Source organism: Mauremys reevesii, linkage group 8 (assembly GCF_016161935.1).
Source record: "Mauremys reevesii isolate NIE-2019 linkage group 8, ASM1616193v1, whole genome shotgun sequence".
NCBI lineage: Eukaryota > Metazoa > Chordata > Testudines > Geoemydidae > Mauremys > Mauremys reevesii.
The window spans coordinates 67482312-67503886 of NC_052630.1; the positions used below are offsets into that span (position 1 = coordinate 67482312).

Below are 21575 nucleotides of genomic sequence, written 5' to 3' on the forward strand. Positions count from 1 at the left end.
GAGTTCTTCTAGTTCAGTCTCCTACACTACAGGCAGGACTAAGTATTATCATTCACACATTTTGAATTTTAATCCTATCTTCCAAAGCACTTGCAACCCCTCTCAGCTTGGTATTGTCTGCAAACTTTATAAGTGTACTCTCAATGCCATTATCTAAATCATTGATGAAGATATTGAACAGAACTGATCCCTGCGGGACCCCACTTAATATGCCCTGACAGCTTGCCTGTGAACCACTGATAACTACTCTCTGGGAATGGTTTTCCAACCAGTTGTGCACCCACCTTATAGTAACTCTGTCTAGGTTGTATTTCCCTAGTTTGTGAGAAAGTCAAGCAAGACAGTATCAAAACCCTACGAAATTTGGTTGATTTTATAGAATTCAATCTTTAGAAAGCAATTTTATACAATCGATTGTGTATGTCCTCACTAGGCACATTAAGTCGGCGGAGTGCGTCCTCAATACTATGGCTAGCATCAACTCACAGAGCGGTGCACTGTGGGTAGCTATTCCACAGTCCCCGCAGTCTCCGCTGCCCATTGGAATTTTGGGTTAAGCTCCCAATGCCTGATGGGGCAAAAACATTATCGCAGGTCGTTTTGGGTACATGTCAGTCTCCGTCCCTCCTTCCCTCCATGAAAGCAACGGCAGACAATCATTTCACGCCTTTTTCCTGGGTTACCCATGCAGACGCCATAGCATGACAAGCATGGAGCCCATTCAGCTCACTGCTGCTGTTGTGAGCATAGTAAACACCTCGCGCATTATCCTGCAGTATGTGCAGAACCTGGCTATAAGCCACCAGCACAAGGATGATTGTGAGGAGGACATGGACACAGACGATCCTGAAAGCACAGGATGTGGCAATTGGGACATCATGGTGGCAGTGGGGCAGGTTGATACAGTGGAATACTGATTCTGGGCCCGGCAAACAAGCACAGATTGGTGGGACCGCATAGTGTTGCCAGTATGGGATGATTCCCAGTGGCTGTGAAACTTTCGCATGCGTAAGGCCACTTTCCTGGAACTTTGGAAATTCCTCTATTTCAACCAGGTGACCATGAATATCACTCTCCTGAGGCTAACCCAGAAAGATATAGACTGAATGTTGCTCGAATTCAACCAAAACCCAGGACCATTCGCTGCCATGCTTTGTGCTGCAATGATTTCAGACTACTTGCTACTGTCTTGGTGTGGTAAAGTGTCCTACCGTGGAGGACAAAATAAGGCAGCCCTCCCCAGAAACCTTCTGCAAAGGTTTTCAGAGTACATCCAGGAGAGCTTCATGGAGATGTCCCTGGAGGATTCCCGCTCGATCCCCAGACACGTTAACAGACTTTTCCAGTAGCTGTACTGGCTGGGAATGCATTCCAAGTCTTCAGGGCAAATCAAACATTAAACACAATTGCTTTTAAACCCTGTAGTGTAGTTACAAATGTGCACTCACCAGAGGTGCCTTTTCCGGGTTCAGGGAGCCTCCTTGGGAGGGTATTGGCTCCAGGATGATAAAAAGGTCCTGGCTTCCAGGGAGAATGGATTCTCCACTTCCCTGCTGTGCATTGTCCTCCTCCTACTCTTCCTTATCCACAAAATCCTCCTCCCTGTTGCATGAGACTCCCCACTTGCACGGACCATGGTGGGGTGGTGGTAGGGTCCCCCCCCTAGAATACCATGCAGCTGATCATAGAAGTGGCATGTATGGGGCTCTGACCCGGAGCAACCGTTTGCCTCCTTTGTCTTTTGGTAGGCTTGCCTGCGCTCCTTAACTTTCACGCGGCACTGCTCTGTGTCCCTGTTGTAGCCTCTCTCCACCATGCCCTGTGCAATTTTTGGCATATATATTAGCATTTCTTCTTTTTGATAGGAGTTCGGCCTGCACAGATTCTTCTCCCCATACAGCAATCAGATCCAGTGTCTCCCATTTGGTCCATGCTGGAGCTCGTTTGTGATTCTGGGATTGCATGGTCACCTGTGCCGCTGAGCTTGCCATGCTGACCAAACAGGAAATGAAATTCAGAATTTCCCGGGGCTTTTCCTGTGTACCTGGCTAGTGCATCGGAGTTCAAAGTTCTGTCCAGAGCTGTCACATTGGAGAACTCTGGGATAGCTCCCAGAGGCCAATACCGTCTAACTGCATCTGCACTACCCCAAATTCGACCCAGCAAGGTCCATGTTAGTGCTACTCCCCTCGTCAGGGAGGAGTACAGCAGTCGATTTTAAGAGCCCTTTAGGTTGACGGAACGGGGTTGGATGTGTAGACGCGTTGCTTATAAAATAGACCTAACGCAGCTAAATTCGACCTAACCTCATAGTGTAGACCAGGGCTTACTAAAGTCAAGATATGCCATATTCTACAGCTTCCCCTGCATCCACAAGGCTTGTTATCCAGTCAAAGAAAGCTATTAGGTTGGTTGGACATGATTTGTTCTTGACAAATCCACACTGACTGTTACTTATCACCTTATTATCTTCTAGGTGTTTGCAAATTGATTCCTTAATTATTTGCTTCATTATCTTTCTAGACATTGAAGGTAAGATGATGGTAATTCCCTGGGTTGTCTTTATTCCCTTTTTTATAGATTGACACTGCATTTACCTTTTTCCATTTCTCTGGAATCTCTCCTGTTTTCCATGACTTTTCAAAGATAATTGCTAATGGCTCAGTTATCTCCTCTTTCAGCTCCTTGAGTATTCTAGGATGTATTTCATCAGGCCCTGGCGACTTTAAGACATCTAACTTGTCTGAGTAATTTTTAACTGTTTCTTGCCCTATTTTAGCCTCTGATCCTACCTCATTTTCACCAGCATTCATTAAATTAAATGTCCAATTGCTACTAAACTTTTTGGTGAAAACTGAAACAAAAGAGTCATTTAGCACTTCTACCATTTCCATATTTTCTGTTATTGTTTTTCCGCTCCTTATTGAGTATTGGACCTAGCCTGTCCTTGGTCTTCCACTTGCTTCTAATGAATGGTAGTGGGTTAATGAATCCAAAAGATAAGAAAGAAAAATTCACAAATCTCAGTGGAATTTAAGGGTCTCTGTTTCTGCCTTTGAATGAGTTTGGGTTTATCATGATAAAGGGAGAAAAGACATAATACAATTTAGACTGTTTAACAAAATATATCTGATGCTTGGGCTCTGGCTTGAGTTTCCACTTAAATAAGTCTAATTTGTTTATTCAGAAATATACATGTTATAAAGCACCAATATTCTTTAGTAATAAAACACAGTATTACGTAATGCTTTAAAACAGTGGTTCTCTCAACCAGGGGTGAGATGGGAGTCAAATTTTATAGAGATGTGTGACGAGCCTTCCCACTAACTCAAGGGCTCGCAACACCATCCACTCAATATTGGCCCAGCTTCTCTGTGATGATGGAGGGATGACTGTGGAAATCTGAGTGAGTGGTGGTGTGACCTGACAAAAAGGGTTGCAATGTCCACTAGCACTTTCTGATGCTGACAGTGAGAAATATTACCCTGAAAACTTTGTGGATGTTAAGATATGTGCTTTTAAGAGATTTCCTGGCCTCTGCACAGTTAGACAGCAGGATCAAAGGTCTGATTTATTTAAAGTAGAATCCCCTTTCTTAGAATCAATGTACTGGTCCCAGTTCCATCTAGATTACATTGAAAAGTCCTATTTTGTAGAGGAGGGGGAGCTTAAAGTAAAAAAAAAAAAGTTGAAAGGACGTGATTCAAGAAAGTTCGAGAACCCCTACTTTAAAGAGTCAGTCATAAGCTAAAAGAACAGGAGTACTTGTGGCACCTTAGAGACTAAAAAATTTATTTGAGCATAAGCTTTCGTGGGCTACAGCCCACTTCGGATGCATTTAGTCATAAGCTAAACTACAAAGCAAAGTTTTAAGGCAAAATGTAAAGGGAGGACTGTGAGGAAAACTAAAAGGATCTAAAACTTGAATGACTAGAAAACAGGATGATATGAAATTTAGTAAGTATGGCTGTCGAGATTAAAAAAATTAATCGTGATTAATTATAGAATATCATTTATTTAAATATTTTTGGATGTTTTCTACATTTTCAAATACATTGATTTCAATTGCAACACAGAATGCAAAGTGTACAGTGCTCACTTTATATTTTTATTACAAATATTTGCACTGTAAAAAAAAAAGAAACCGTATATTTCAGTTCACCTAATACAAATACTGTAGTGCAATCTCTTTATAATGAAAGTTGAACTTACAAATGTAGAATTATGTACAAAAAATAACTGCATTCAAAAATAAAACAATGCAGAACTTTAGAGCCTACAAGTCCACTCAGTCCTACTTCTTGGTCAGCCAATCACTCAGAGAAACAAGGTTGGTTACAATTTGCAGGAGATAATGCTGCCCACTTCTTAATTACAATGACACCTGAAAGTGAGAACAGACGTTTGCATGGCACTGTGTAGCTGGTGTCGCAAGATATTAAAGTGTCAGATGCACTAAAGATTTATATATCCCTTCATGCTTGAACCACCATTCCAGAGGACATGCATCCATGCTGATGATGGGTTCTGCTCGATAACGATCCAGAGCAGACTGACGCATGTTCATTTTCTTCATTTGAGTCAGATGCCACCAGGAGAAGGTTGATTTTCTTAATTACAATGTCACCTAAAAGTGAGAACAGACGTTTGCATGGCACTGTGTAGCTGGTGTCGCAAGATATTAAAGTGCCAGATGCGCTAAAGATTCATACATCCCTTCATGCTTGAACCACCATTCCAGAGGACATGTGTCCATGCTGATGACAGGTTCTGCTCAATAACGATCCAAAGCAGAGCAGACCGACACATGTTCATTTTCTTCATTTGAGTCAGATGCCACCAGGAGAAGGTTGATTTTCTTTTTTTGGTGGTTCAGGTTCTGCAGTTTCCACGTCAGAGTGTTGCTCTTTTAAGATATCTGAAAGCATTCTCCACACCTTGTCCCTCTCAGATTTTGGAAGGCACTTCCGATTCTTAAACCTTGGGTTGAGTGCTGTATCTAGCCATAGAAATTTCACATTGGTACTTTCTTTGTGTTTTGTCAGATCTGCTGTGAAAGTGTTCTTAAAACAAACGTGCTGGGTCATCATCCGAGACTGCTATGACATGAAATATATGGCAGAATGTGGGTAAAAGAGAACAGGAGACATACAATTCTCCCCCAAGGATATCAGTCACAAATTTAATTAATGCATTATTGTTTTAAGAAGCATTATCAGCAAGGAAGCATGTCCTCTGGAATGGTGGCCGAAGCTTGAAGGGGCATATGAATGTTTAGCATATATGGCATGTAAATACCTTGCGACGCTAGCTACAAAAGTGCCATGCAAACGCCTGTTCTCACTTTCAGGTGACATTGTAAATAAGAAGCAGTCAGCAGTATCTCCTATAAATGTAAACAAACTTGTTTGTCTTAGCAATTGGCTGAACAAGAAGTAGGACTGAGTGGACTTGTAGGCTCTAAAGTTTTACATTGTTTTGTTTTTGAGTGCAGTTATGTAATAAAAACTACATTTGTAAGTTACACTTTCAAGATGAGATTGCACTACAGTACTTGTATGAGGTGAATTGAAAAATATAATTTTATCATTTTTACAATGCAAATATTTATAATAAAATTAATAATGTAAAGTGAGCACTGTACACTTTGTATTCTGTGTTTTAATAGAAAGCAGTATATTTGAAAATGTAGAAAAACATCCAAAAATATTTCATAAATTTCAGTTGGTATTCTATTGTTTAACGTGCAATTAATTTTTTTAATCACAGTTAATTTTTTTTAGTTAATCGCGTGACTTACTTGCGATTAATCAATAGCCCTATTAATAAGATAATTGCAAGGTTGTACAGAGTGGGACAAAATAATTTGAATGTTGTGTATACAGTGATGGGCTCTGCATTCATAAACTTCTGAGAAAAAACATCTAGGTATTATCATGGAAAGGTCTATAAAGATATATTTCCAATATGCTGTGGTGGTTAAAATGGTGAACTGTATACTTGAATTTATGAATAAGAGAATAAAGGAAGTTGTCAATTTTATCTCGTCCCTTCCAGCTGACCAACAGCTTTTTCATTGCATTTAGGTTCATGTAGGCTTTACTTTTAAGATAACACTGATATGTGGCGTGGTATGGTCCATGTTGGCTCCTTTTAAGACAAATTTTTTATCTTATTTAAAACCATCTGCAGTCACCCCTATTAGTCAGAGGCCTTCTCTTTAGAAAATCCCTTATGCCTTTAATTATTTTTTGAACCAGACATCCTCCCTACTCCATTCCTTCTGGCCTTATACCTCATTATTTTCAAGGCCTTCCTTTTACTTGCTAATCAGGGCCTTTCTTTTCAACACATTTATTTTTTTCACAAAACTGAAGCTAACGCTAATTCTTTAATTTCATATTTATTCTATACTCACCATTTTGGTTATGTTAATTGGCCAGGGAAGAAATGTACACAAAGGACTTCAAGAATAATTTATTTTTCTATCACACTACACCTAATATGCACTGTCTTTCTCAAAGGACTGAAGTCTTAAAACCACCACGTTCTCCTGTGGAGGTCCACCACGCACATGCCATGTCTGTTCCACATTAACAAGTCTGTCTGTATGATGAAGAGTTTCTAGAACCCACTGCTTCAAGAAAGAATGTAGAACCATAACTTATTTGCCTTATGGCAGTCCTAGCAGCCTGGGAACATCTTTGATTTGCTTAGCTAAGCTTTTTAAGCTTAGCTTTGTATTATAATTAATTATATTTGTACCACAGCAGTACCTAGAGACCTGAACCAAGATCAGGGCTCTAGGGTGCTAGGCACTGTATATACACACACATTTTGATTTGATACCTACCCCCAAAAGCTTGCAATCTACAGCTAGAATGTTCAAAGGAGACTAATAGAAGTTAGGCACCCAATTCCCTTAGGCTCATTTGAAAACCTCAGCCTAAATAGACAAGACAAAGTGGGAGAAAGGAATTAGTAATATTCCCATTTTACAAATGGGGAATTGAGGGACACAGAGAAAAAATAATATGCCCAAGGTGACACAGAAACTTAACCCATACCTCTGAGACCCAGCTTAGTGCTATAAACACCCAAAACTATCCTTTTTCCCCAAAGGATAATTTTTTTTCTAACCCCTGCCAATTAGCGACTAGCTTACCCTAGAAGCATGGGGTTTGTATCCTTTTAAAAAAAATCCTAATACAATTGTGAAGGGTCTTATTTTCCATGCAAATTAAAAAATGTAGTCTGTGAACAGTGATTCCTCTTTGAAGGTGTTTATTTTTAAAATTGTCCCCCATCCTCTGAGTTCCTTCCCTCGTCTTTCCATTTAATTCACAATCATTTCAAAAATACTGTCTTTTCCCTTACTTTATTGTCTGTTCTCTAAGTTATTTATTCATGCATTTGTCTGTCTTTGTCAGGGTTTTTTAGTTGATATCTTTATAAAGTTCTCTCTTTGTGTAAGTGGCATCTCCTTGTCTTTCCACGAAGGCCCTCCGTGGTGGTGATGCTGAGGCCTTTGTTACAACTGCAAGCTATAAATTTCTCTGTCTAAAATTAGATTTCTTCCCTCAGGGATCTCAGCTGATCTTCAAACTATCAAATCCAATCAATCAGAAAAGTGATTTTAACTTGCAAAAAGTGAGGAGTTGCATTAAAAGAAATGTGCTGTGGTTCAGTGCAAGCCTCATTACCCAATAATACAGACTGACTCAGATCTCCTTTTCTAGACAGGCTTAGTCTGTCAATTGAAAAAGAGAAGAAAAATGGCAGTCTTTAGTACCTTGTTGATCATAGCATCCCTTGAGTCTGGTTGCAGAATAATGTCCATTTGCCTTTGAATTATAAATTGAGCAATATTGCCATATGTATTTTCTTGTCAAATGTTACTTACTCTTCAGTAATGTCGTCTGACAGTGTTGTTTTGCCAGTGTTTCCTTTGCAATCACATTTAATTACATCTGAAGAAGTGGGTATTCACCCACGAAAGCTCATGCTGCAAAACGTCTGTTAGTCTCTAAGGTGCCACAGGATTCTTTGTTGCATTTAATTACATATATTTCACATTTAAAGAGAAGATATGAGATAGGTGATAGCACCTGGTTTTCAAGATGCATTATCTCTGAAATTAATAGAGAACAGTACACAAATCTGCAGTCAGATTTCAAAGGACATAGACCCAGTTCCTCAAAGATCAACGGAAGTTAGGAATCTTAATAACGTTGAGGATATGGGCAATAGTTATCATTCTAACATATTTTACCTGCTTTTTGTTCCAGTTACTAAAGCATCTTATAGAATTCCAGTGACTTAGGCCATGTCTACACTGGTGAGCTTACAGTGGCACAGCTGTACCGATGCAGCTGTACCACTGTCTGATCAGTTGTGTAACTGTTCTATGCCGACGGGAGAGAGCCCTCCAATTTCTAGTTTTGACAGAATAGCTAAAATGGGCAATAAATCTGAGTCTTCCTCTTTACCTAGAATGGAGGTGATTGAACAGAAAAATCCCTGCAGCATGCGAGATATGGGATTGTGTTGAAATCAAAGAAATCTGTATTATAATTCAATGTATTGCTTTCTGTAGACTATGGTAGTTTAAAAACTCTTAGAACAATTACACTTACCTTTAGATGCTACTAGAGTTGAATGAAGCAGGAGTACCCTGCCTGAAATTACTGATTATAATGTGTAATGAAGACCCTCTTGGATTGCTGGATCTGACAATGCTTGACAGAAATTAAACAAAGATTTTAGATAGACTAAATCTGAGGAACTCTTCTTTTATGAAATGAGGGACTAATTTAAATAAATTTCCCCTCTAATCAGAAAAGCTTTTCAAAACTTGCAGTAGTGACAGAAGGAGATCAAGCATTCACTTTTGAATTCTTCAAAGCAAAACACTAAAGTTGAAAATTGCTGACAGCACTTCTTACTTCTTTCAGTCTGACAATCTTCAAAGGTTCCCATCTCCAGCTCTATACACACTACCTAATATTTAACAATCAAGAAAATTTTTTTCTTGTGATGATTTTTGTTTTGTAGGGGAGAAGTGACCTCAAAATTAGTAATTGTGGAGAAGGCCCCCTTTACAAAAAATTCATTTTATGTCTGTGGGTGCGCTTTTCCTCTCTTCACAAATGCTATACTGACTCTCATATCCAGTGATGATTCTACCAGGCTATAATGAATCAAAACAGGAAATACAGAACCTTTGCTCCAAAGAATTCAAAGTGTTTTACAAATATTAATAAAATCTCACAGTACCTCTTTTGAGTTTCACAGCTAAATATGAGGTGGAACAGATTATTTAGGATAAAAGACAAAACCACCCTATCAGGTATGGACAAACACTTTTCACAAAATGATCCCTCCATATCTGACCTTTCAGTCCTTGTCCTCAAGGCAATCCTGCACAACTAGGGTTGCCAACTGTCTAATCACAGAAACCCAAACACCCTTGCCCTGCTTCTGCCATGCCCTTTCCTGAGGCCCCACCTCTGCCCCATCCCTTCTCTGAGGCCACACCCTGCTCACTCCAGCCCCCCTCCCCCTCTACTTGCTCTCCCCCACCCTCATTCACTTTCACCGGGCTGGGACAGAGGTTTGGGGGGCGGAAGAGGGGGAAAGCTCTGGGAGTTTGGGTGCTGGAGGGGGTTCAAGGCTGGGGAGGGGGTGCTGGCTCTGAGAAGGACTTTGGGTGTAGGAGGGGGCTCAGGGCTGGGGCAGGGGGTTGGAGTGGGGGTGCAGGCTCTGGGAGGGAGTTTGGGTACAGGAGGGGGCTCAAGGCTGGGGTCGGGATGGGGGAGGGAGTGAGAGCTGTGGGCTCCAGATAGGCAGCGCTTACCTCAGATGGCTCCCAGGCGGTGGCGCAGTGAGGCTGAGACAGGCTCCCTGCTGGAAGCTGTCAGTACATCCCTGCAGCTGAGGCAGGCTCTCTGCTGCTCCCATTGGCCACAGTTCTTGGCCAATGGGAGCTGCGGAGTCAGCGCTCTGGGTGAGAGCAGCACGTAGACCTCCCCTGACCTCCCATGCCCAGGGGTCGCAGGGACATGCCAGCCGCTTCTGGGAGTGGCGCAGGACCAGAGCAGCCAGGGAGCCTGCCTAGCCCCGCCACGCCACTGGACTTTTAGAGGCCTAAAATCTCCCAGTTTGGCTTCAGCAGCCTCCGGGAGACAGAGCCCGATTCCGGGAGACTCCTAGCGAAACCAGGAGGATTGGTAACCCTATGCACAACACCTTCAAACAACTAGCATGGGAGCTTAAATTAATAATTTTGCTACACGTTAACAATCTTGGTCTTAATAAAGACCTTGGATTTGTGGTTTGTTACAAAAACCTGTAACCCAACTAACCCCTCTTTTTTCTGTTTGATGTCTGCAGAGATGTAACAGGGCACTTCCCTTAGAATATATGTTAATTACTTATGCTAAATAAATCTGTTCCACGTTCTATTTTGCTGTGACATTCTGAGTACTTCCCCAGGACTGAAAAAAAGCTGTGTGCATCTCAAGTCTCAAAAACTTGTCTCTTTCACCAAGAGAAGTTGGTCCAATAAAAGATATTTCCTCACCCACCTTGTCTCAGTTATTTACAAGACATGCAGGAACTATAACAACCTAAAAACGTGATATCCAAAAACTTTAAAAGTATGGACATGGTCCTTACATTACTGACAACCGTATAAAAAGATGTCTGTTCTAACTTCAAAACCATTTTATAATGAGGTAAGTAATTGATGGTCAAGCCATTTCCTGGGGATTAGTGACTAGTCAGGAAGTCCCTGTGGGGGTCTGAGCCTTGGTGACTGGCCTGTAATTCCAGTGCATTTCTGTAACAACCTACCTATTCATAACTACTTTTAATTTTTGAATTAAAAATTCATACACATTTTAACTTAGATTTTGTTTAAAAATATACAAGTATATGTTAAAAGGATGCCACTAATACAATAATCACACTTCCGCCTGAGAGATGTTTAAAACCTACTATGGTTAAAAGTAATACAAACATTACTACAACTAAAAGATATTACAAGGAAAAACTTTTTCTCTATTGCTTTCAGTTTGCGTATTTGACAGCACTTTGGCCCTGATCTTGCAAGAACTATGTAGGCAGAGCCCCAGCAAAGTAAACAAATGCAAAGGTCCAACCCCCCCAAAGGGAGCTTGCAGGATCCAGCTCCTTTACATGTAATTATTTTAATCAAAGTCAGTTTTCACTGTTTGTCCAGGTTTTTCATATAGCAACAGGAGAGAAAAGTTTTTAAAACAGAAAAAATCAGCTGTAAAATAAAAATTTACAGGATGCTTGGGCAGGTGTCTTGCCTGAAACTAAGTTTAATTTGTATTTGGATGTTGACTAGAATTCAAGATGATGCTGTTCCTAATCTCTCTCTCTCTCTCTCTCTCTCTCTCACACACACACACACAACATTCTTTGTTATGCAATTATAAGATGATGTACTCTACAAAATCTCGCTCTTGTGGTTCATACTATGAAAAAGTTTGAACACCATATGTAAATACATAGACTTTGCTAGTAGTAATTGCATTAATACTGAGATGCTGTTTCCATTCTTACACCACTTTTTCACTTGCTCATAACTAGAGCCCTGCGCGAATACAAAATTTGTATCCGCATCTGATTCACGATATGCAAAAATGGGCCATGCATATAAATCGTGTCTGTAGATTTGCAGGACTCTAGAAAAAAAATTTGTATCTGCATCTCATCTGTGATTCACAAAAATGGTCCATGGATATCTGCATCCGCAGGTGTGTGTATCCATAGATACAAAGCAGATATCTGCAGATTTGCAAGTCTCTACTCATAACTTCTTAAAAAAAAATCCTTTGGGGCTGATACTTTCCATACTGAAAAACAGATTTTGCTGAAAAAAAGTTTGCGCAAAATCGGCTCTACTATTTTTATGTGATAAGTGAATTCTTGCTCCTTTCCCATGAATTCTAAAGTAAAATGTTGTGGCCATATAAGTAAAAAATGGCTGAAGCAAGAAACTTCAAACATGGCTTATTTTACAGTCTTTACTGAAGGAGACAGACTCAAGACCTGGCTCCAACAGAGAGAAGAAGCCTCACTCTGGCTTTGGCTGAGTAATAGACCTAGTCTTTTAGGAGCTCATCAGCACTTGAGTGGTGACAGATTTGATAAATCATTCTTCTATTGCCAAATAAATCTCATGGTACTAGCCCTTACAAGTTCAGAATCTTTTAATCGTGGGGCTGTGTTGAAGAAAGTGACAGCTGCTCAGTTACTGTGCATTGCTGATCTCCCTGACCTGCAGTAGGACTGCTTAATTCTTTTCCCTCTTCCCCGACGGGGGAGGGATCCCTAAAGTAAAGGAAATACGGAGGGTAAGGCTGGGAGGTGAACCAGGCAGGGACAGAGGGTGGCGTTGGTTGGGGGTGGGGCTGTCAAGGTGAGAAAGAGCGGGGAACAGACCAGTACTGGGGTTTAGGGAGAGACGAAGGGCCCCTGGGAATACAGAAAGCCTGGAGGGGGATTAGAGCGGAGCAGATGTGCGATAGCCAAGTCAAGGGGAGGCGGGAACTGGGTGTTCCGTGGGACACGGAGGGGCGGGGCGCTTTCTGCCACTGGCTAACCGTCCTCGTGCGGCCGGCTCCTCGAGAGCCCCTCGCGCTCTGCCTCCCCGCGGCCTGTGGGGCATCTCACCCCGCCAGTCCGCAGGGCGGCCACAGGTATGCGTCACGGGGTTGGAGGAGAGGCTCCTGGGGCTGAGGCAGCGTGAAGAGCCCTAGGGTTGAGGAGGGAGGACAGGGATAGGGATCGGTGCCGGGGCGGGGCGCTGAAACACAGCGAATGAGGTGGGGGCGTTTCCTAGTATTTGGGGTGGGTGTGTTGTGGGTGCAGGCTGAGAGGTGGAGCCCCGGAATTTGGGGCTCCAGGGGAAGATACGTGGCATGACTGGGTTTTTTATTCCAAATTCAGTAGTTGGTGATACCACAAAAAAACAGTACCGGTATTTTGCTTGAAATGGCTGGAAGACGCAAAATTGCCAAGCCTGGGCACTGACCCTGGAGCGTGGCCCACGGCACAAAGAGCTGTATTGCCTTTCATTTCTTCTGTTTCTTCTGCCGTGCAGGAGCCTTGTCACAAACATGTTTGATAGCAATTTTCTAATTAGACACCACAGGTGCAAACTATGAGCGTTGAACTAGAAAGACACTTATTCAAAAGACTTTGCACTCCATAGCTTACCTGATTTCCTGCTGACTTCATTCATAATTTATCATGTTATTAATATTATGAAACCCTTGTTTTTAGGTTTAGGAAGATATTTCTTTCCAAACATCTATTTGTACAAAGATGTAACTTTAAGTAATGGGGAAAAATGCTTGGAAGTGCAGTAATGATTATCTTTCCAGTGAGACATTGCATTTTATTAGCAATGTAATGTAAAACTTTACTGCAGGCACTGATTATATGCCTCTAATTTGTAATAAATCTAAAGCTAAGGGCTGACTGAACCTTTCATGTTATATAGGAAAATTAATAATAAAAAAATTCCTGTTATTTGCCACTTTACATAAAGTATATTGAGCCAAACAAATACACAAACAGCAAATATAAAACAAAGCGATGAAATAGGAAAGGCATTAAAATGCTATTTTGAGTAGGATATGCTTAATTAATTTTTTTGCAGTTGTTTGAAAAATTAGCCAACCAGACTACAGAGTGGATTGTGCTGACACCTCTTCCCCCACATCCCTTTGGATGGACAAAGACAAACAAGCTGTTGGGAAATGGCTGATTTCTATTATGACTGTGTAAAGGGTATTTTCATTGTCGAATATGGTGAAAGGAGTATAAAGCCTCATTTTGTTCCCATTAATATCAATAAGAATTTTGCCAATTACTTAATATGAAAACAGGATCACATCTATATTTGCTTAATTATGAAGTGAGTACCACAGAGAACAATAATTGACAGAATTTGTTGTGAAAATGTTTCAGAAACATGATTTATTTTTAATTTTTAGTGTGGACAGTATGATGGATACGAATCTTCAAAAGGATGATCTCACAGGAACAATTAAGTTCATACCTCCCCTGTACAAACAACGTTACCAATTCATTAAAGATTTAGTGAATAAATACAAACCTAAAAAGGTTGGTATGTTTGTTTTTTCAGAGCTTAAATTTTAAAAGATACAGTAAATACTGGCACAAGACATCTAGAAACAGGAAATACCAGTGTTGTCTGACTTTCAATGCCAAGAACCAGCACTTCAGGGAGTTTTGTTAAATCTGAGTTACCTTGGCAAACTATTCTTGGCAGCCATGTTTGGCTTTTTCCAGGATCATATAACTAGTCAACTGAAGAAAAAAACACTTGAACTCAAATGTTCTTTGGAGCTTAAAAACACAAATAAAAAGATGTTTGCTTCTTGCTGGGCAGAGGGTGGTTTTCTGAACATTTTATTGTTTTCCTTTGAGAGGAAAAAATATTTAAAAAGACTCTTTTAAGGGCTTAGTCCCAGCTCCTTCCCCTAAAGGTTTGTCTTCACTGCAGTGTTAGCTTGGACTAACTCAGGTTTTGCTCTAACCCAACTCCTGTCCACATATAATTCAAGCTAGAGATTTTTAAGTGGTGCTTTAAACTCAAGGTAGCTTGTGGGTGTGGGGTTGAAACTCAAGTGCTGCTGATGCTTGCTAGTAATGCTGTGGGGATGCAGCAGCTCAAGTTACAACAACTCAGAAACAGTTAATCCAATCACTCTATATGTCTACTCTGCATCTGGAAACTTGACTCGCAAAGTGGGTAGAAAGACTTGTACTAGCTTTGCTCGAGCTAGCACACTAAAAAAAAATGTGATGGATATTGCAGCACAGGTGGCAGCTTGTGGTAGCCACCTGAGTCCAAGCTCAGCCACGCTTGAGTGGCTAGCGTGAGCTGCTACCCATGTTGCAACGTCCACACTGCGATTTTCAGCATGCTAGCTTGAGCAATGTTAGCACGTGTCATACAGTGTTGCTTAGCAGAGTGGTTGCTCTAACTGTTGCAATGAAGACAAGCCCTAGACATCTTTCAGTCTCTCTGTTTTGTAGTGCCAATATAGTGCCAAGCTCATCTCTCACATTCACACAAAAATGCACACACACAAAAGAAAGACCTTAAGATTCTGGGATAGTGTTAGTATGCAATCATCTAGACAAAAATAAGAGTCCTTTTTTCCACTGGAAATTGCCAAGGTACTTACTGTTTTAAAAAGCTTTGAAGATGAAAAATGAAAAGTGCTAAACTTTTTTTAATTTTTTAAATTTTGAAATAAAAAAATGTTGAGATCTAGGGTTAACCTCAGTGTCCTCCCCAACATTTGGTCTCTGTGAAACAGATTTTAATGTCTCAGAGAATATGTGAGCTTATAGCAGTCATATAATGACAATTGTGTTTCCTATGTATTCACATTACCAATAGCTAATTTATTGCTTTATAACGCACTTTTCTGTTCCACTTTATGAGATCATGACATTTTGATCTGGTTTTGAACAGGATCAGTTCAGTAGCTCTGTTGCATCTGAATATATAAAGCTTTAATGCTCCTGTCTTGGCAATGCAACATTTTAATTTTTTTTGGTAAATTAATTTAGTGTAAAAACTGGAGTTCGCTATTTATCAAAAGGTCAGATTTAGCCTGAGTAGAAACAGTTTAGGCTTCCCCACATCAGCTGAGCTTCAGTGTGCTTCAATCCTGATCTGCATGGAGTACCAGTGTGTAGAGCGGTTGTTTAGTTTGCATGCTCATCTAGTCCTTGAGATTAAAATAGATGCCCTCCCTCCCATCCCCACCCCCCCAAACACAAACAACCCAAACTAGATTGAGACTACCAATTCATTGTTGATAGGGCCCTGCCTAGCTATCTAGATGGTGCTGGGCAGGTTCTTAACTTTATGCATTGTGAGTAGTCCCAATGAAATCAATGGACTACTCATTGCATAGAGTTAAGTATGTGCAGTGGTGCTGGAACAATTTTTATAGTGAGTTTCTGCCTTCAGCAGCCCATGTATTTGGGTTGTTATTACTACTTCAGGATGGGGGTGCAGCAGCACCCCTAGTTCCAGCACCTATGAGCATGTGTGTAAGTCTTTGCTGGATCAGGATCTAAACAATTGCACAGGAGTGAACCCTTATGCTTGTGTGGAGCCCTATTAACTGCATAAAGGCCAACCTGTGTAGAACAGTTTGCAGGACTGGGGTCTAAATGTCCTTTGTAAAGAATCTTTTCAATTCATGTAACTCTTGTAAATCTAAATGATAAAGTTTCATAGAAATGCCATTCATTTAATTCCTATTTCATAAAAATGTTGTTTAATATCAATGCAGAACATATTTTTGAGTCACACAAATAACTTAAGAATATGGGGTATTAAGATGCCATTGTTTTCAAATCTACTTTATAGGTTGCAGACTTGGGATGTGCTGACTGTACGTTACTCTGGATGCTGAAATTCTGCAAATGCATTGAGGTGCTAGCTGGGCTAGATATCAGGGAGAATGTGATGAAGGAGAAAATGTAAGATGCTTTTTGCATTATTTTTCTAAATAATTCAGTATTTGGTTCACCCTAACAGCATGTTGCAGCAGTAGTTGTCAAGAGATTCAGCATGAGGATAAATGTAAAGTTATGAACTATTTGGTAAGTAAAGATTTAGTATATTGGGAATTGGTATGGTGGTTTTGTAAAACTACTGGTATGCCATATGCTATTGTTGGCATCAAATCTGTTTATGCTCTTATGTGGTACCCTTATGATTAGCTGAGCACTTCCCAAAATTGACTTTGCATAAGTTATATTTTGCTCCCTTTTCCTTCCAATCAATATGGATTGGACTTTGTTGTTTCTGTTTTTATTGTGGGAAGGTGAGGTCAGAGAAATGGAGTTTGTATTTTGCTGAGAAGGCACAGGGGGCTTGTGGTTATGTGAGCTCTTTCAGGACTGAGTTCCAAATTTATGGACCAGTTGGTGAAAAAGCTCTTGTTTCCTGAACACAAAAGTTGAAGTTGGAAGTACCATTGCTGCAGTGATAGCTGTAGGATATAGATTGTACCACACACAAGTTTTCTTGGTAGTGGTTATTTACCTGGGGTAAAGGAGCTTTGCATTTATTTATTTTATTACTGTATATGTTATTTGATAATGTATAATTTATAAACAAAATTTAAAAGGAAATTTACAAATGTCTTCAATAACCAATTTATTTTGGTTATTTTGTGCTGAAAGGAGGTTAATATGCATGCATAGTAACTTTTTAATTGGAAATTATAAGGATTTTTTTTTAGTTTTGGTTTGGTTTTTGTAAGCATCTCGGTTTGCTATGTTTCTGGAACTCTGTTGCCATGAAAACTGACAATAGCATCTCTTATCTTCAAAGATATCTGGCAACAAAGTAGGATTTTTGCAACCTTGGAGGACTATTGCTGAAGTCCAATTCCTCCTTTACTTTATTGTCTTATTGTAGATAGTCATGGCAGGTGGCTGCTTATTTGCATTAGGTTTGTTTCTTTTTCCAACGAACAATAAGAGGCACTTCATGGATTCCAAGGACACACTACATACTTCCATTTTTCAGTTATGGGTTCTGCCTATGTCCAAGTCAAACTGCCTTTGAAGGGAAGAAATCACAAGCTTTTTTTGGCTACTTTTTTTTGTTTTTTTGGCCACACCAGTTCACAAGAAATATGACAGGTTAACACAGAAAGAAGCAAATAACTTCAAAGACAGTATATTAGTTGGAAACAAAGCGAAGGGCAGCTAAGAATGCTGCTTTCTTGTCTGCTTCCTTCCCCCATACTTGAATAGGTTTGGTGTGAACTTAGAACTGTACTCCCCTGATTGGTGGTGCATTCTTCTCTTCAAGGTTGAGATTTGGCCCAGGTCCTCTTCTGCAATACACATGGTGAAAGACTCTTTAAGGTCAGGCCCCATAAAAGGGCTTAGATTTTTTTTTTTAATTCTGTATCAGTTCTCACTTGAGGCTTCATCACAGTCAAGGTTTCAGGCTCCACATTTAACTTAAATGTTATTTTTTCTGTGTAGTTGTGAAGCTGAGCGTTCATCTACCATTTTTTCCTGTATCAGTCAACTACTGCAGCAACCATTTGTCAAACCCCCATTGTCCTGTGTAGTCCACAGGACATTGTGGTTATGTTTTAGTTTTTTTTAATATCTCCAGGCTGCAGTGATTGGGTAATAAGGAAAAATGTATGCAGAATCTTCATAATTTCAAAAGAAAAACAAAGTAAAAATAAGTTTTGGGTTTAAAATCATCAAGGCAAAACATCTAAGCTGATTTTTTTTCCAGTCAGGAACTTATGGTTGGTCCCATAGATTTTAAACATTATCATAATTTAAAGATGGCGCCTCAGCCTGTGCACTTATTTATAGATTTCAGTTAACTTCAGTCTTTACATAGTAGGTTTTTCATTTGTTTGATTCCTTTAAGTCTTGGGTGTCTATTGACACACTCAGAAGATTATTGATTTATTGATATTTTTCTATGTAAGGGACTGTAGTGATTCCATCTTAAGCAACTATCCAGGAGACCCTCAAAAATCATCTCTTAGTAAAAATGGTCTTTTTAATTAAAGACAGACGTGTACTGGAAACTGTTTGGTTTGTTAAGAGGTACTTAACCTCGGTAAAAAGTTAACTTTAATGTTTTTTAGGAAGATTGAGTCATATTAATTGTTCAGCACCAAACAATTACAAATGCGTCCTTATCCTTTTGTCTTGCATGTTCCTGTCCCTGTTTGTTGCAGAACATGCTCAACTCCCATTGAAATGAACAGGAGTTAAGCGTATACAGCTTCTTACAGGAGGCCCTTATTAAGGACAGACTCAGGACAAGAATCTTGTCTCAACCTTCTTGTATTGTGTTACAAATTGACTGAGGTTACAATTTACTCAGTACTTAAAGAAACCTCAGATTAGTCACCTTAATTGATTTTATTAAAGAATTTGTTAGAGCATGACAGAAAGGTACATTGTCAAGTCTGTGAGAACTGCTCCTTGCAGCCTAATGATTAGCTTGACCTATTTGTCTGGTTCTAATTTTGCTTACAACTTGGCATATTTTATACAGGAATTGTTTAGAGTTTCATTTTTTTAATTTCCTGTTTTTCACAAACAGACTTATTTTTAGCATATTTACAAACTTTCCAATAAATTTCCAACTGCATGATCAAACATCTGTTATTTACTTACTATATTATGCTAACCTAAATATCTAGTAGTTGTTGGGGTTAGTGAAGAATATTGCTAACAATATTTATTCTTATTTAACAATTCCTGAGCTAATAATTTCTAGCAAGCTGGCATTTTCCTCCTCTTAGCACAACTACCTAGCATATAGGTACACTTGCTCACATAGCCAAGCTAATAGCTTTTATAAGGATATAGAGTTTTTAGGTCAACAACTGTTCACTTTTGAATGTTTTCCTAGGCATAGGTTGTCTCCCCTTCCTGCTGATTATCTGCAACCAAGTGAAAGATCTCTAACTGTGACCCTGCATCATGGCTCAGTCGCTCATAAAGATCCTTGCATGCTTGGCTTTGACTTGGTAACGTGCATTGAATTGTGAGTATTAAGCTTACGTGCTCCAATTTTTCTTATCCAACACATTGTAAATATAAATATTCATAGAGTAGAATTCCACGTTTCATTCTGTAAAAGCAGCAAAGAGTCCTGTGGCACCTTATAGACTAACAGACATATTGGAGCATGAGCTTTCATGGGTGAATACCCACTTCGTTGGATGCATGTAGTGGAAATTTCCAGAGGCAGGTATAAATATGCAAGCAAGAATCAGGCTAGAGATAACATTGGAGAGGTTTTAGCTGGGGAGACTCTGGAAAAATCCCACCACGATTTCAACAGCTTCTACCCAACCATTAACCTCAGCCTGGACCAATCTACACGGGAGGTCCACTTCCTAGACACCCCGGTGCAAATAAGTGATGGTCACGTTAACACCACCCTGTGCCGAAAACCCACCAACCGCTATGCCTACCTTCATGCCTCCAGCTTCCATCCCGGACACACCACACGATCCATTGTCTACAGCCAAGCACCGAGGTACAACCGCATCTGCTCTAACCCCTCAGACAGAGACCAACACCTACAAAATCTTCACCAAGCATTCTCAAAACTACGATACCCGCATGAGGAAATAAGGAAACAGATCAACAGAGCCAGACGTGTACCCAGAAGCCTCATACTGCAAGACAAGCCCAAGAAAGAAACCAACAGAACTCCACTGGCCATCACATACAGTCCCCAGCTAAAACCTCTCCAACACACGATCAGTGATCTACAACCCGTCCTGGACAATGATCCCTCACTTTCACAGGCCTTGGGTGGCAGGCCAGTCCTTGCCCACAGACAATCCACCAACCTGAAGCATATTCTCACCAGTAACTACACACCTCACCATAGTAACTCTAACTTAGGAACCAATCCATGCAACAAACCTCGATGCCGACTCTGTCCACATATCTACACCAGCGACACCGTCATAGGACCTAACCAGATCAGCCACACCATCACCGGTTCATTCACCTGCACGTCCACTAATGTAATGTACACCATCATATGCCAGTAATGCCCCTCTGCTATGTACATCGGCCAAACTGGACAGTCCCTATGTAAAAGGATAAATGGACACAAATCAGATATTAGGAATGGCAATATACAAAAACCTGTAGGAGAACACTTCAATCTCCCTGGACACACAATAGCAGATTTAAAGGTAGCCATCCTGCAGCAAAAAAACGTCAGGACCCAGACTTCAAAGAGAAACTGCTGAGCTTCAGTTCATTTGCAAATTTGACACCATCAGCTCAGGATTAAACAAAGACTGTGAATGGCTAGCCAACTACAAAAGCAGTTTCTCCTCCCTGGGTGTTCACACCTCAGCTGTTAGAAGATGGCCTCATCCTCCCTGATTGAACTAACCTTGTTATCTCCAGCTTGATTCTTGCTTGCATATTTATACCTGCCTCTGGAAATTTCCACTACATGCATTCAACGAAGTGGGTATTCACCCAGAAAGCTCATGCTCCAATACGTCTGTTAGTCTATAAGGTGCCACAGGACTCTTTGCTGCTTTTACAGATCCAGACTAAACACGGCTACCCCTCTGATACGTTTCATTCTGTTCTTCCTTTGCATTGTACTTTGTAATGTGGCAAGACTCATTGAGGTCAGGAGGGTTGAAATTAGAGTTTAAAGCCTTTACTCTTAGCAAACTTGTTCAATCCTGTACATTTAACACTTTCATAATTCAAATGGAAGATTAGCAGGATGTGGCTGACTTTTCTAATGTGTGAAGTTAATCATATTAGGAACCTTGGGCAGTATGTGTCAATAGAAGAGTGAAAAAAAGTATGAAAGAGGGAGAGATTATGAAAAATAGTAAAGAATCCCCTTTGACAACTTAGATTTATTCACTTTGCAGCACATTTTAACCACATGACTAAAATATTAGGCAGGGGCAGGTCTAGGGATTTTGCCGCCCCAA

The 21575-nt window shown here is 40.3% G+C and overlaps 1 protein-coding gene across 8 annotated transcripts in view; it reads left to right on the top strand.

The window, feature by feature from the left end:
* HENMT1 (HEN methyltransferase 1) overlaps positions 1-21575 on the top strand; it is a 36993-nt gene that overhangs the window by 2131 nt on the left and 13287 nt on the right. For 2 of the 8 annotated variants that reach the window (XM_039485132.1, XM_039485125.1), the window contains exons 1-4: positions 12535-12731; positions 14034-14163; positions 16457-16569; positions 19499-19633. In XM_039485132.1, coding sequence (XP_039341066.1) covers positions 12550-12731; positions 14034-14163; positions 16457-16569; positions 19499-19633 — 560 coding nt within the window. In that variant the 5' untranslated portion in view covers positions 12535-12549. Of the gene's footprint in view, positions 1-2476; positions 2533-12258; positions 12387-12534; positions 12732-12799; positions 12858-13587; positions 13955-14033; positions 14164-16456; positions 16570-19498; positions 19634-21575 lie in introns of those variants that run through there. The other 6 variants (XM_039485129.1, XM_039485130.1, XM_039485127.1 and 3 more) reach the window with 6 other exon arrangements.